This window comes from Equus przewalskii, chromosome 7 (assembly GCF_037783145.1).
Source record: "Equus przewalskii isolate Varuska chromosome 7, EquPr2, whole genome shotgun sequence".
Lineage (NCBI taxonomy): Eukaryota > Metazoa > Chordata > Mammalia > Perissodactyla > Equidae > Equus > Equus przewalskii.
The window spans coordinates 79825872-79839607 of record NC_091837.1 but is presented as its reverse complement, the minus strand read 5'-3'; the positions used below and the strand labels follow the sequence as shown (position 1 = coordinate 79839607).

Genomic DNA, 13736 nt, shown 5'->3' with positions numbered 1-13736 from the left:
TATCTATGATTATTCCCTTAAGATAATTGTTAGAATTCTTGAGAAAAAGAGTATGAATATTTTGGAGAATCTTAATACAAAAGATTAATTGCCACATTGCCCTCCTGAATGGCTGTAAATACTTTTGCCAGTACCTTAGGGTCTGTCATTTCCCTGAACCTTTACCATCACTAGGTGTTATAAAAAAAAAATTGAATGTAGTTGTATATAATCTAATTTTTGTTAAGTTTATAATAAATATGTTAATCTAGTTTTTATTAACTTTCCATTCTATTTTTAAGTTTATGTTAATAAGTCTGCCTTTTATTGTAAGATGTCTCAAATTGTTGTATGGATGTATGGATGTATGTGATATATGATAAGTGATATGTGGATGATATGTCATAAATGCTTCCTTTCATCCAATAATAATATTTTATACTATTTTTGCATTCCCAATCTTATTAAAGATTGAAAGCCTCTTAGATTTCTCAGGAATTGTCCCTTGACAATAGAAGTTGAGCTCTTGGGTTTAATGGTGCTATTTTTTTTCTTTTTTTACTGCTTTTGCATGTTTTGTTTGTTTTTATCTTTAGCACAGGACTTGGTATACAGGAGATGCTCAAGAAGTATTTGAACTAAATGTATCCACTCACTTACATAAATCATAATTTCCATTTCTTCTCAGAAAGAATATAATTCCTGTTCCAATGAGCTATATAAAGTTCCACTTTCTACAAGGCCTATATTTTGTCACTATATGGAGACCAATTTATTGTGTTACTTACTCATTTCCATAGCAAGGACAGTGATATTATGCCAGGCAAACTCTTCCCGGTCAAGGGGTCTTGCGGTCATTAGGGCACCTGTTGTAATGTCAACATAGAAGAATCTTCCAGGGTCACTGCTTCTGTCAATGGAATATCTGAAGAAACACAGATACATCATTTTATTTGGATAGACATGCTATAGCACATTACATGAGAGAACTGAGTGCATACCATGTGAAACATGACTAGTTCTGAGTTATGGACACTTGGAAGACTTTATTTATTGTCTTAAAATGTCAAAAACAAGCTCCCCGCCCCCCCCAAAAAAACCCAAACAAAAAACCAACAACAAACTATTACTGCTTTAGTTTCCACTTCATAAAATGAAATAAAACACGGCAACAAAGTCTTAGGGCAGTTTAAAGCTATATAAAGATCAATTTCAGCTATTTAAAGCTTAAAACTGCCCTAAGGCTTTTAGGACACTGTGAATATCAGCCCATACATATCTTTGTTCAGAGCAAATTTTACTCAAGTAAGTTCTGAAATGCTAAACTGGAACTGGAAAAGGTATGTTCGGTGGTCCCAGTCCCTGTAAATTGTATCGCCTATGGGGAAGGAAAGATTTGCTTCAGGTCCTTTGTAAACATGCTAATGACTGACCTGCTAGCAAACACAATACAGGTATTTACTAGCTGGGATCCTTACCTATGAAATGTTTTTAGCAGGGTGGACCAGGTCTGTCTAGGTTGCTTATTGAAAATGAGCCTGGAATTTATGAATTTATGGGGTGTAACTTGCTGGAAAATGTCATGTGAGCTAAGTAATTAATGGGGTATAAAAGCAGATGTTCCATAACCGAAGTGGCTCCTTCAGTTCAGGCAATGCACTTCATCTGTTGCTTACACCTTTCGTGTTCAATGTGGACCAGTATGCATCCTTACTCAGGGAAAGAAGGATATTTACAGGCACCTGCTCCTGACAGTTTCAGGCTTCTCCAGGGAAAGAGTGCTTGGCTTATATTTTGCTGTTGTCTGTATCCTTTTAGTCATTATTTACCTTGGTCCTGGGTAAGATCTATATTTCCTGTTGAATCTGATTTGGCAATCTGACCCTTTGTGTTATCTTACCTGGTCCCCATCTTGGAAGATTCAGTAAGTGTGGAGGGAAGCTCAGACATCTGTATGTTTAAAACCCTCCATGTGGGATTTTGATATGAGCACTATCCTTGAGAACCTTATGTAGTCCTTGATACTGGCTAGTAATTATAATAGCTGCCATTTATTCAACACCAGGCATTTTATAGCTTCTTTTTTGATTCTTACAACATCTCTAGGAGGTAGGCCTTATCTCAGCAGAAAAGGAAACTAAGATTGAGAGAAGTTAAATCACTTTCATACAGTTACACCGCTAATAATTTGCAGAGGTAAGATTTGAAACATACACACATACACACATATAAATTACTGTAATATATTGGATTCAAAATTCTATTTAAAATTGCCAGCAATTGCAGTTTGTATCTTAAAGTTGTTGAAACTGGGAGATTGCCATTTTGATGGAAGTAAGCAGTTTCCTTAGTCTAGTACATTGTTTTTCAAACTGCAGGTTAGTGAAATCAATATGGTGAGTTATGACTAGTGTTGAAAGAAAATGAAATAGAAAGAATATATGCGTTACAGACTACTGCATGCAGTAAGGGTAAATATTGATGGTAAAACTTTTGTTTCAAATATATATAAATACATATATAGAGTATATGCATGTATATGTATTATTTGGTAAAATGTTTTGTTTCAAATATGTATATTTTCCTGCAAAGATTCAGGGTGGCTGTTCAGAGAATTAGGAATTAAATGGAAAGGTGACCACTAAGGGCTAAAGAAATTGGAATCATTTCAGTTCTAACTCTCCAAGAATTGGGAAATTTAAGGAAGCAAATTAATGCCTCTCTTTGTGACCCTATTTAGTGAATACTTACTGTAGCCAGGCACTGCTCTATGCACCTTACATATATTCATTCATTTAATCCTCACAATAACCCTCTGAGGTAGGTGACATTATAATCCCCATTTTATAGGTGAGGCAACCGAGGCATGGAGAGGTTAAGTCACTTGCCTAAGGTGGCACAGCTGGGAATCAAGCCTAGGCAGTTGGGTTTCAGGTTCTTGCTCCTAACCACCAGGTCAAGCTGCCTTACTGCACATGGAATGTATGAAAGTGTTTAAAATTCTTCTTGAAGATAAATTAAACCATGTTAGCAAACAGTTGACTTTTTAATAAAAAACATGCCTACAAAGTTCATTTAATATTAACGAGCATTTTTTTTCTAGGTATAATTAGTGATTTAGTTTTAATGTTTACTGGCTGTTTTAAGAGTTGAATTTGTCAGGGCTGGCCCCGTGGCCGAGTGGTCGAGTTCGTGCACTCTGCTGCAGGTGGCCCAGTGTTTCGTTGGTTTGAATCCTGGGCATGGACATGGCACTGCTCATCAAACCACGCTGAGGCAGCATCCCATATGCCACAACTAGAAGGCCCACAACGAAGAATATACAACTATGTGCTGGGAGGCTTTGGGGAGAAAAAGGAAAAAAATAAAATCTTTAAAGAAAAAAAAATGAGTTGAATTTCTCTTAGGAAAAAATACTGATTGGCTCGTGACAGCTTTTTATTTCAGCTCCCCACACATGAGAAAGCCAGCCGTTCGGCCCATGGGGCCATAACCTTGATGGCTGCTCTCCAAGCTGTAGGCATAATGCCGAGGGGAGAGGCAGCCTATGATGAACCAGCTTTCTGTATTCAAACCTCCAACGCCATAGCAAGTGTCACAGATGGTGTGGGAGATGGAGTGATAGAAATAACTAACTGACAGAACCCATGACAGTACTGCCTGGTGACACGGAGAGGAAACACTGCGAGCTCACTTCAGAGAAGCCTCCCTCATCGAGTGGAATCCCTTTCCAATTTCCCAAAGGGGGCCTGAATTGAGGCCATAAGAGCATTCATTACTCTGAATGGGACACTGAGCCAATTTTCAGGAGGCGGGAGAACAAATTAAAGGTGTAGATACAGATGGAAAATGAGGAAATTGGGACACACTAGTGAATTATGTAGGTGGTTTTCCTTTCTCTAACCATAATATTCTCACCGACTATGGACAGAATAGGCATAACATACACTACAAAACTGCCTTCAGTGAGCAGTAGCTGGTGTGCATTGGGCTCCCTGCTTATTTGCTTGGCTGAGGACGTTCTCTGAATCTGGGAGAGATTTGGAGGTAGGGCATTGTGGGCAGTCTTCCTAAATCCACACACACAGGATGGCCCAGGCGGGCAGGCTGTTTCCACACCAGCAGAAGCCTATTTCATTTGCCAAATTGTTCAGTTTCTTCCTTGCCAGAAATTCCTCTAGCATTTATTAAAAATTTAGGAAATCCAAACAGTGTATTTTTCATGTGTATATAACTAAATTTGGAGACTTAGTTTTAGGATTTACTAGAACGTGATGACCAGCTTATATGCCTGACCACACCATAAACTTTCTAGAAAGGAGATTTTAAAAGTCCTAATAATCTTTTTAAAAAGTTAAATGGCCTTTTATCCATAACATTTTAACGTTAGGTGATATGTTGATTTTTGGGTGATTTAAATAGGTGTTTTCTTTTTAGGAATATAAATCTCATTTATTTGTAATAAAAATGCAGAAGATGAATTAGCCAAGCAGCTATAAATATGCAAATTGTTTTGAAAAGAAAATAACTTTTGTAGGAAAAACAAGGATAAAATGAGCAATTTGGGGAAAGATAACAGAAAAGTAATTCCCAAATGGGTTTTTAAATGATAGCTGGAGAGTTGACTTTTATATGCTTTTCCCTATGAGAGTCCAGGACCCCTGATGTTCTGCCTGGTTCCAGGGACCATTCTTTTTTCCTATGGGACAGTAAAAAGAGCCAGGGAGCCTATATCTAGCGATATGAATTCTGCTCCTTCTTTGCGACCGAAATGCAGAAGGAGAATTATCTCTAGTTGTGCAAAGTGGAAATCTGCATTGCCCGCTGTGCCTGAATGCTTGTCTTGTTACCTCCAGGCCTGTGGCTGTTGCGTTGTTCTTGCCAATTTTTCTCCCAGGACCTGGAGTCCTGCCCCAGAATAAGGCCCAGTGGACCTTGGTCTATGCCTCTGGCCTGTTCCCTCTTGAGTTCTTCCTGACTGGGATCTATTGGAATAGACAGGCACTCCATTGTGTACCTCCCTGATGCTGACTGCTGTGCCATGCCGGCCAACTGACGCTTTTCAGTGGCTCATCATCTGCAGCAGCATTTTCTGTTAGCCAGACAAGATTCCTTCATTTTGTGTGCCTTATTTTGCTCCCTGCCAGTAGTGGATCCAGGCCTGCTGGTATTTCTCTTTCCTTCCTAGGTATGTCTTGAGATAACAACTTTAGTCCTGAATACTGTGCATACACTCTAGGAGGGTATGTGTGTGTGTCCTGACTGCATTCAGTCTCTTTTGCTTGTCATTTAGTAGTGTGACTCCTAACAGAGCATATTTCCAGTGCTTACCATGTAGGAGTCCAGAGTCAGAATCTGGGAAGAAGTTGTGGATTTATCCACTGGGTATTCTGATTGACTGTTTTAGAAATGGGATCTGATTTTTTCAAGCTTGTGCTTGTTTTATTTCAAACATTTCCCTCATAAAGTGTTATTCTCTAAAGTTTTCCCTACAGTATCTTCTCCAATATGAATAGATTAATTGATCAGAAGATATGTGTATATATATTTTCTTGGCTTCTGAAAACATAAATTTATAATAGAATCTGTTTTATTTATGTTGTGGTTGTTTTGGGGATAATATATTTTCACTAACTTCTTCCCATCCTATTATACATTTAAAAATCTTAAGGTTGAAATATCACTCCTATGAAGTTGGTATAATTCATAAGAGAAAGATTAGTTGGCTTCTAAAAATCAAATATCAGAATCAAACAAAATCATTTTAGCCATTTTAATGCCTGAAAGTGTTAAATGCTTGCTGATTTGTTAGAGGAAGCGGATTTCCCCCAGTATAGTTATTCTCAGGAGAGAACTGTCCTCGTTAAACTACAAAAGCACATTTTCATTAAATACAAAATAGCACCAAGTGAGGGAAGTAGTCTACTGACAGAAAAGGCATTTGATAAATTGGGGTGTGTTTAAAACGTGTTGTCTGCACTAAAGCCCCAGATCCATTCTACCATGTGGCTTTCAACAATTAATGTGACAGATGGCCTCAAACAGCCTTGGAATCCTGATCTTTTGTGTCAAGCTTCAGAGGCTTGGCAGTTGCTCTGGAAGGTTGAGGTGTCAACCTGTCCATCAGCTGTTTGCACTTTGGTTCCAGAGTTGATGGGAAATGGCCATGGCTGGAAGAGCAGCTCTCCTTTCTCCCTAGAGGGGGAAGCGTCTTGGTTGGAATCTTTAAGTTCAAAACACATTTTGGAGAGACTGATATGTGGGTTCACTAGAAAGCCGTATCTGGCCAGTTTACATGGCATGGAAGCCATGGACAAGGGGAGTAATTTCTATGTGTATTCTTTCTGTAGTACATGGAAATATATATAGCATATGTTATTTTTTTCCTTTTATTTTTTTGCTAAGGAAGATTCACCCTGATCTAACATCTGTGGCCAATCTTCCTCCTTTTGCTTGAGGAAGATTAGCTTTGAGCTAACATCTGAGCCAGTCCTACTCTCTTTTATATGTGGGTCGCTGCCACAGCATGACTGACAAGTGGTGTAGTTCTGTGCCTGAGATCTGAACCCATGAACCTGGGCTGCTGAAGCAGAGCATGCCGAACTTAACCACTCCGCCACAGGGCTGGCCCTTTTCCCATTTTTTTAAGGTAAAAAAGTCAAAGGTTCATAAAAATTGAAAGAAAGTGCAATGATGACTTTTGTATTCACCACTAAGATTTGACGGTTTTAAACGTTTTGTTTTCTATCTATGTCTGTGCTTTTTCTGAATTGGTGGTTTTCAACCAGGGATGATTTTGTCCCCCTACCCCTTCCCCATCCTGGGACATTTGGCAATATCTGGGGACATTTTAGGTTGTGACAACTCAGGGGGTGCTACTGGAATTTAGCAGGTAGAGGCCAGAGATGCTGCTAAACATTGTGCAATGCACAGGACAGCCCCCCACAGCAAAGAATTATCCAGCCCAAAATGTCAGTAGGGCCACGATTAAGAACTAAAGTGTGTGTGTGTGTGTTTTTTGTGGAACCAATTGACTATGAGTTGTAGACATAATGATATTTCACTTCTAAATAACATGACAAGGCCATATTCTTTAAACAGGAAGAACTTAAAAGAAAGGGAAGAATCTCCAGAAGTGGAAGAAGCAAAGGGAAAAAGTGCTAGAAAATTAGATACCAGGGAAGGGAAGAGTCCAGGTTATAAGAAAAAAGGCAAAATCTGTGGAAAAACCTGATTGAGTTGTTGGTCACATCCGGGTCCTTGGCAGAAATGATCTGTATGGTCGTTCCAATTGCCACATCCTCAGGAACCTCCACAAAATAAAAGCCGGGTTCAAATACAGGGGGCTCATCCACATCTTCCACACTGATGTGCACTGTCGTTGTGTCCTGAAATGGGCCCAGATTCAGAAAACGCATCTCCAGGTGAGGATTGGCTCCCTCCACTTTTAAGGTGTAGCTTTTCTTGCTTTCAAAACTCAGGGGCTGAAAAGTAATGACAAGAAAATTGATTAGCCACGAACATATATGTCAAGGTTCTAAAGGATGGCCAATATTGATGGCTGGTGGGAAGATTCCCAAATTCATTAAAATGGATGAAAAGAGGCAAAGGGAAAAATAAGGGGAATTTTTCCTTTATTCTGTAATTCTTGGTCTTAATGTCAGTTTCAAGTTGGGTAAAGAAGGTAAGGAAGATGCTAGATGCTTTAGAGATAGTGAACGAAGCTAGTTAGCTGATTATGAAAGCCACTGTACTCTGGGTAAGCTTGACTTTAACACATCTACTTTTTAATCAGCATGGTCACCTTATCTTTAGAAATGCTTGTTCATTTCAAAAGACGTCATGATAATTAAGAGAGAGTTCAAGTTCTGTTTCAGAATGTCCCTACAACTCAGGCCTAGGCTTTTCTGTTTTCTTCCTTAAAAAAAAAAAAATCTTGAGTATAAAGGCAACAGTGATTTTTCACGAGAAACTATCATAAGCACCTTACAAGGGTTCTCAGAACACTGTGTCAGATCAATATTTAGTTTATTTAGTGTATTTTGTTTATTATAGATACTCTCTTTTAAAAATATCTTTTAAAAACCTAATCCAAGACCTCATTTTACAGTTGAAGAAACTGATACCCAGAGAGCTGAGAAGACCTGACTAAGCTGCCATGGTTACGTAGTGTCGGAGCAGAAATGCTGCTCTAGATTTTTAAATTCCTCATTCAGGGCTCATCCACAAAACTTTAACTTCGTCTAGTAAAATTCCGTGTCATAACATAATTTTTTTAGTTGTTCCTTTTTTGGTCTGTTCCTATCTTCAGGATGTTGTATGTCAAAATTAATGTAACACTTTAGGGTAGAAAGTGAACCTGAATGCTATCTCTTCAGAGTAATCCATTTATGTTTTTTTTTAAAACTGACAAAAATCTTTAAATGTTTTAAGCAACAGTTATCTCAAAACATCATCAATAATGAAAAAAATCATGGAAAGTCAGTCCTGTAAAATAATTACAGTGGATAGCAAAGCAGTTACTAAAGCTTAGAAGTCATATGTCAATTTGGCCATGACTTAAATTTTTCTAGCTAAATATTCACTTGTGCTTTTTTCATAAAATATGCTAATATCAGCACATTTTGTGTTAGAAAGAGGCTTATGTCCATTTAAGCCTTTGTTTGTTTGCTTTTGAGAAACAAACAACAGTAAGATTTGCTTTAACTATATTTATTTTCAAATTCTAATAGGAATATTTTTTGTTTGTTCTGTTGCTGTTGTTTGGTTACTACTTGTTCTGCATTTACTTAGAGCCGCAGCTTGTACTTGTTTCATGGAGTCAACCATTCCCATTTAAACCAAGCAACCGTTTCCACCAGGCCGCCTGCCTGCCTAGTTCGTAGTTAAAAGGCAAGGCTTTCATTAACAGGGAAATCTGCCACTCAGATTATAATATATTTGAAGGAATAGTTCTACCAATTTATTTTATTTTTACTTGCTCTCTAAATCAAGATGTTTATCTTTCCTGGTAAATTACATTGCATTCTTTGAAAATTCTTTCCTTAAATATGGGTAACCCTAAGTGGACACGGTTATTTATGTTAGGTTTGAGCTAGGCAAAATTTGTTTTCCCCTTAATTTAAAGTCATTATTCTAATCTGGTAGGATTTTTGATACTTGTTTTATTTTTCTTCCTTTTCTCCCCAAGCAATCCCAGTACATAGTTATATATTCTAGTTGTAGGTCCTTCTGGTTGTGCTATTTGGGACACTGCCTCAGCGTGGCCTGATGAGTGGTGCTAGGTCTGCACCCAGGATCTGAACTGGTGAAACCCTGAGCTGCTGACGTGGAGCGCGTGAACTTAACCACTCAGCTATTGGGCCCGCCCTTGGTACTTGTTTTTGTAAATTAAGGTGTAATTTACATATATTAAAATTCATCCTTTTTAGTGTAAAGTTTTCCAGGTTTTTTTTTTTTTTTTTAAAGATTTTATTTTTTCCTTTTTCTCCCCAAAGCCCCCCAGTACATAGTTGTATATTCTTCGTTGTGGGTCCTTCTAGTTGTGGCATGTGGGACGCTGCCTCAGCGTGGTCTGATGAGCAGTGCCATGTCCACGCCCAGGATTTGAACCAATGAAACACTGGGCCGCTTGCAGCGGAGCGTGCGAACTTAACCACTCGGCCACGGGGCCAGCCCCAAAAGTTTTCCAGGTTTTGACAAATGTATACAGCCGTGTGTCTACCATGGTAATCAAGATATAGAACAGTTCCATCATCCCCAATACCCCCTGCCCTGTGCCCCTTTGTCGTCACCTCCTCTCCCTTTGGCAACCACTGATCTTTGGTTCTATCCCTATTGCAAAAATGTCATATAAATGCAGTCATTCAGTATGTGGTCTTTTGAGTCTGGTTGCTTTCATTTAGCATGATGCATCCATGCCATTGTGTGAATGAGTAGTTTGTCCCTTTCAATTGCCAAGTAATAGTCCATTATATGAATGTAGCACAGTTTATTTATCTATTCTCCGCTAGAGGTACCATTGAGTTGTTTCCAATTTCTGAGGGTTATGGATAAAGCCACTATGAACATTTGCACAGAGGTTTTTGTATGAACATAGGTTTTCATTTCACTTGGGTTAATACCTAGGAGTGGGATTACAGGATTGTATGGTAAGTGCATTTTTAACTTTATAAGAAACTTCCAAACCAATTTTCAAAGTGGCTGCACCATTTTGCATCTCCACCAGGAATGTATGAAAGTTCTAGTTGCTCCACACCCTTGTCATTATTTGGTTTTGTTAGTTTTTCTGATCTTATCCATCTTAGTGGGTATGAAGTAGTATCTCATTGTGGTTTTGATTTATATTTCCCGAATGCCTAATGATATTGAGCATCATTATAAATCTATATATATCTTTACATGTCTTCTTGAAGTGTTCTTTATGTATTCTAAATTCAAGTCCTTTATCAGACAGGTGATTTGCAAATATTTTCTCCCAATCTGTGATTTCTTTTTTCATTCTCTTAACATTGGCTTTTCAAGAGAAGAAACTCTTAATTTTGACGAAGTCTTACCACTTTTTCTTTTGTAGATTGGGATTTTGGTGTCATATCTCAGGAATCTTTGCCTAATCAGGGTCACAAATATTTTCTCCTGTGTTTTCTTCTAGAAATTTTATAGTTTTAGTTTTCTACATTTGGGTATATTATCCATTTGGAGTTTGTTTTCATGAGGTATGCATCAAGGTTCTTTTTTTGGCATATGGATATCCAATTGTTTCAGCACCATCTGGTGAAGAGACTAGAGTGAGTTTTTAATTATTGTTAAAATTTATTTTAAATAAGTTACCTAGTGATTATTACATTATTTAAGATGATTGTCTCCCTCACTCAAATAATTTTGTTATTTAAGAATTGAAAGAAAACATTGCCCTAAATACCCTAAGCTTTAAATTGCCCACAATTGATATATGTTTAACTTTTCTCTTGAAAAGTTTTTGTACTTTATTTCTTTAACTCCAAAGAATTGTTTATTTCCGTATTTATAATAGTAAATCAAAGTGTAGTAATATCTGAGAAGCCAAGTTCCAAATTCAAAAAATTTCCTAGAGTTGGTGCATGCAAAAATGGAAAGCCATCATATCCTTGGAAATTGAGTCATGAAAATTTTGGCACAAAACGATCATGCAGCTCCCTCAGCAGAATTAATTATTCCCTCCTTTGCTCCCCTAGCACTTTGTCTTGCTTCCGTTATGGCTCTTCTTATTTTGTATTAGAAATATTTCTTTCCATGTTAGTCCCTTTCACCAGACTCAGAGGCAAAGGCTATGACTTGGTCAGATTTTTATTTGGCCCCAGTGCCCAGTGAGTGCCTAAAACGAAAAAAGCAGCAAAAAATGTTGTTACATTGAAGAGTGCAAAAAACTTTTCCAATGTGAGTATTAAGTACTGGTTGAGTGAAAATATGTGTAGATTTTATGTTACCTTATTTCAATGATTCTAAGGTGTACATTTTTTCATATTTTGACGTTTTGGAAATAGAGTTGTTTCTCCAACTGATGGTGCTGTACAATTGCTGTAGGCCCAACAGGAGATGGGATGTAGTTGTCACTGTTTGTGCAAGCCAAACCTGGTCAAAGCTGTTCCTGTTGTACTTCAGTTGAGTTCTGCACATTGTTGGTAGTACATGTGAATAACTTTATTGCCATCTAAAATTTCTTCAAAAATTCTCTTATGGCTTGACATTGAAATGGAAACAACAGCAGGGAGTAAATCTGATATTAGTGAAGCAAATATGTCTGTGTCTACAAGAGCTTTTTCAATAACTATAAATTAAGGAATAAGAAAGCATTGTATCATTTAAGTTGGCAAGAGTTTTTTTTAAGTGGTATATAAAACGATGAGATTTACAATTCATGACATCTTAGATTTGATGAAATAGGGAAGTTTTGATTTTTGTGGCCTGCCTAAGAGGAGAATGGACTCAAAACAATTACTTCTTGTATGCTGGAAGATGGAAGACACCCTGAAGACTGGAGAATGGCATAACATCATGCTCATATAGAATAAAGAACATTTTGAAAATTATATATTTCAAGTTATCTTTCAAGCATTTAAGTTAAGAGACTGAAAGTCAATTGATTGATTACTTAAAAGCCAAAAAGACCCAAGGTACTGGATAGTAATCAGTGTAGTTTTATGAAGACCCAATTCTATCAATTTGACTTAATTTCTCTTCTTGAAAAAGTATGTGCTTTTTAGACAAATAATAGACTTTAGGGAAATAAATCAAAAGCAGAACTTTTGTTGCAGTTTTATATGACATTATTAATGACAAAGTAGGAAGATGGGTGGGGATCAGGCATTTGAGTGAATGTTGTTCCAAAGGTATAGACTGAGCAGTCGATAGCCTCCAAGTATTTATTATATTTGACTTGTCCATCTACCCAACTTATTGACCTCTTTCTTAATCCCATTTTCTGGCACCTCATAAGTTCAGAAGAGAAATCCAAATGACCTTGGCAAAATTGATAAATGTTTTGATTAAACGTGGATATAGTTTTAGTAATGACAATGAAAGAGTGTTCTGTCGTATGAGGTTTAATCTTTTTTCCAGGTGATGGAGCTAGGGAAAAGACGTTTTGAGACTCCTTTCAGATACAAAATTGTAATAGTTAATGTTTTTTAAATGAATGGCTTTTAATAAGGTCTAAGCTATGTTCTAATAATTTGACAAATTAATATTGTTTTATGGTTCGAATTACCTTATATATTATTGTAAGAGTCAAATAAAATTTAAAGTATATTGAGAATCTCAAAAGCTCTTTTTCTGATTGCTTATTTTTTTTTCTTTTAAAGATTGGCACCTGAGCTAACAACTGTTGCTAATCTTCTTCTTCTTTTTCTTTTCTTCTTCTCCCCAAAGCCCCCTGGTATATGGCTGTATATTCTAGTTGTGAGTGCCTCTAGTTGTGCTATGTGGGACGCTGCCTCAGCACTGCCTGATGAGCAGTGCCATGTCTGCGCCTGGGATCTGAACCAGCAAAACCCTGGGCCGCTGAAGCGGAGCACACGAACTTAACTGTTCAACCATGGGGCCGGCCCCCTGCTTAATTTTTTAAAGAGAATTTTTTCATTAAAGAAACAATAATTATCCAAAACTTTGACATTTTACCTTGTTTACAGGTACCAGTCATGGTAAGCAACATATTATTATTAACTTGAGGCTTGCCACACAATAGGTGAATGTTCTTAAACCTATGTCATACACCAAATTGGCATTATTATTTCTAGTCACCTTTTATAATTCTAGCATGTGTTATTAATTCTTAGAGAATGAAAATAAAATAAGAAATGGCAATATTTAAATTACATCCAGATTTATGTGATGATTCCAAAGTTAATCTCAGCATTTTGCATTGTTTTGAGGTCATTGTGTGCTGCTTATAAAGATTTCTAGTTGGTGGAATGCTGGATAAATGTGTTCTTTTAGTGTATTTGATTGCACCTTACATAAATAAAGGACAAAATGTGAACTCTTCTCTTCTAAAGCAGTGTTGATTCAATTCTATGAAACAACATAGAATAAGGTATTATTAAACACCTTGTGCCACATTCTAAGTTATGACTGTTGCTATTTGTCAAGGTCATCAATGACCTCCATGTTCCTAAAGTCTCTGGTTAATTTTCACTGTTCTTATCTGACCTTCAGCAGTGTTTGTCCCAGGTGATCATTCCCTTCTGTTGGAAACAGCTTCTTCATGTCTTCCAGGACAC

At 37.2% G+C, this 13736-nt stretch overlaps 1 protein-coding gene and 1 long non-coding RNA gene across 4 annotated transcripts in view; one reads left to right on the top strand and one right to left on the bottom strand.

The window, feature by feature from the left end:
• CDH20 (cadherin 20) overlaps positions 1-13736 on the bottom strand; it is a 199456-nt gene that overhangs the window by 21452 nt on the left and 164268 nt on the right. For all 3 annotated transcript variants that reach the window (XM_070630223.1, XM_070630224.1, XM_070630225.1), the window contains 2 exons: positions 7210-7463; positions 768-904 (listed from right to left, as the gene is read on the bottom strand). In XM_070630223.1, coding sequence (XP_070486324.1) covers positions 768-904; positions 7210-7463 — 391 coding nt within the window. The remainder of the gene's footprint in view (positions 1-767; positions 905-7209; positions 7464-13736) is intronic.
• LOC103559667 (uncharacterized) overlaps positions 1-13736 on the top strand; it is an 86409-nt gene that overhangs the window by 20348 nt on the left and 52325 nt on the right. The gene's annotated exons all lie outside the window — the stretch shown is intronic.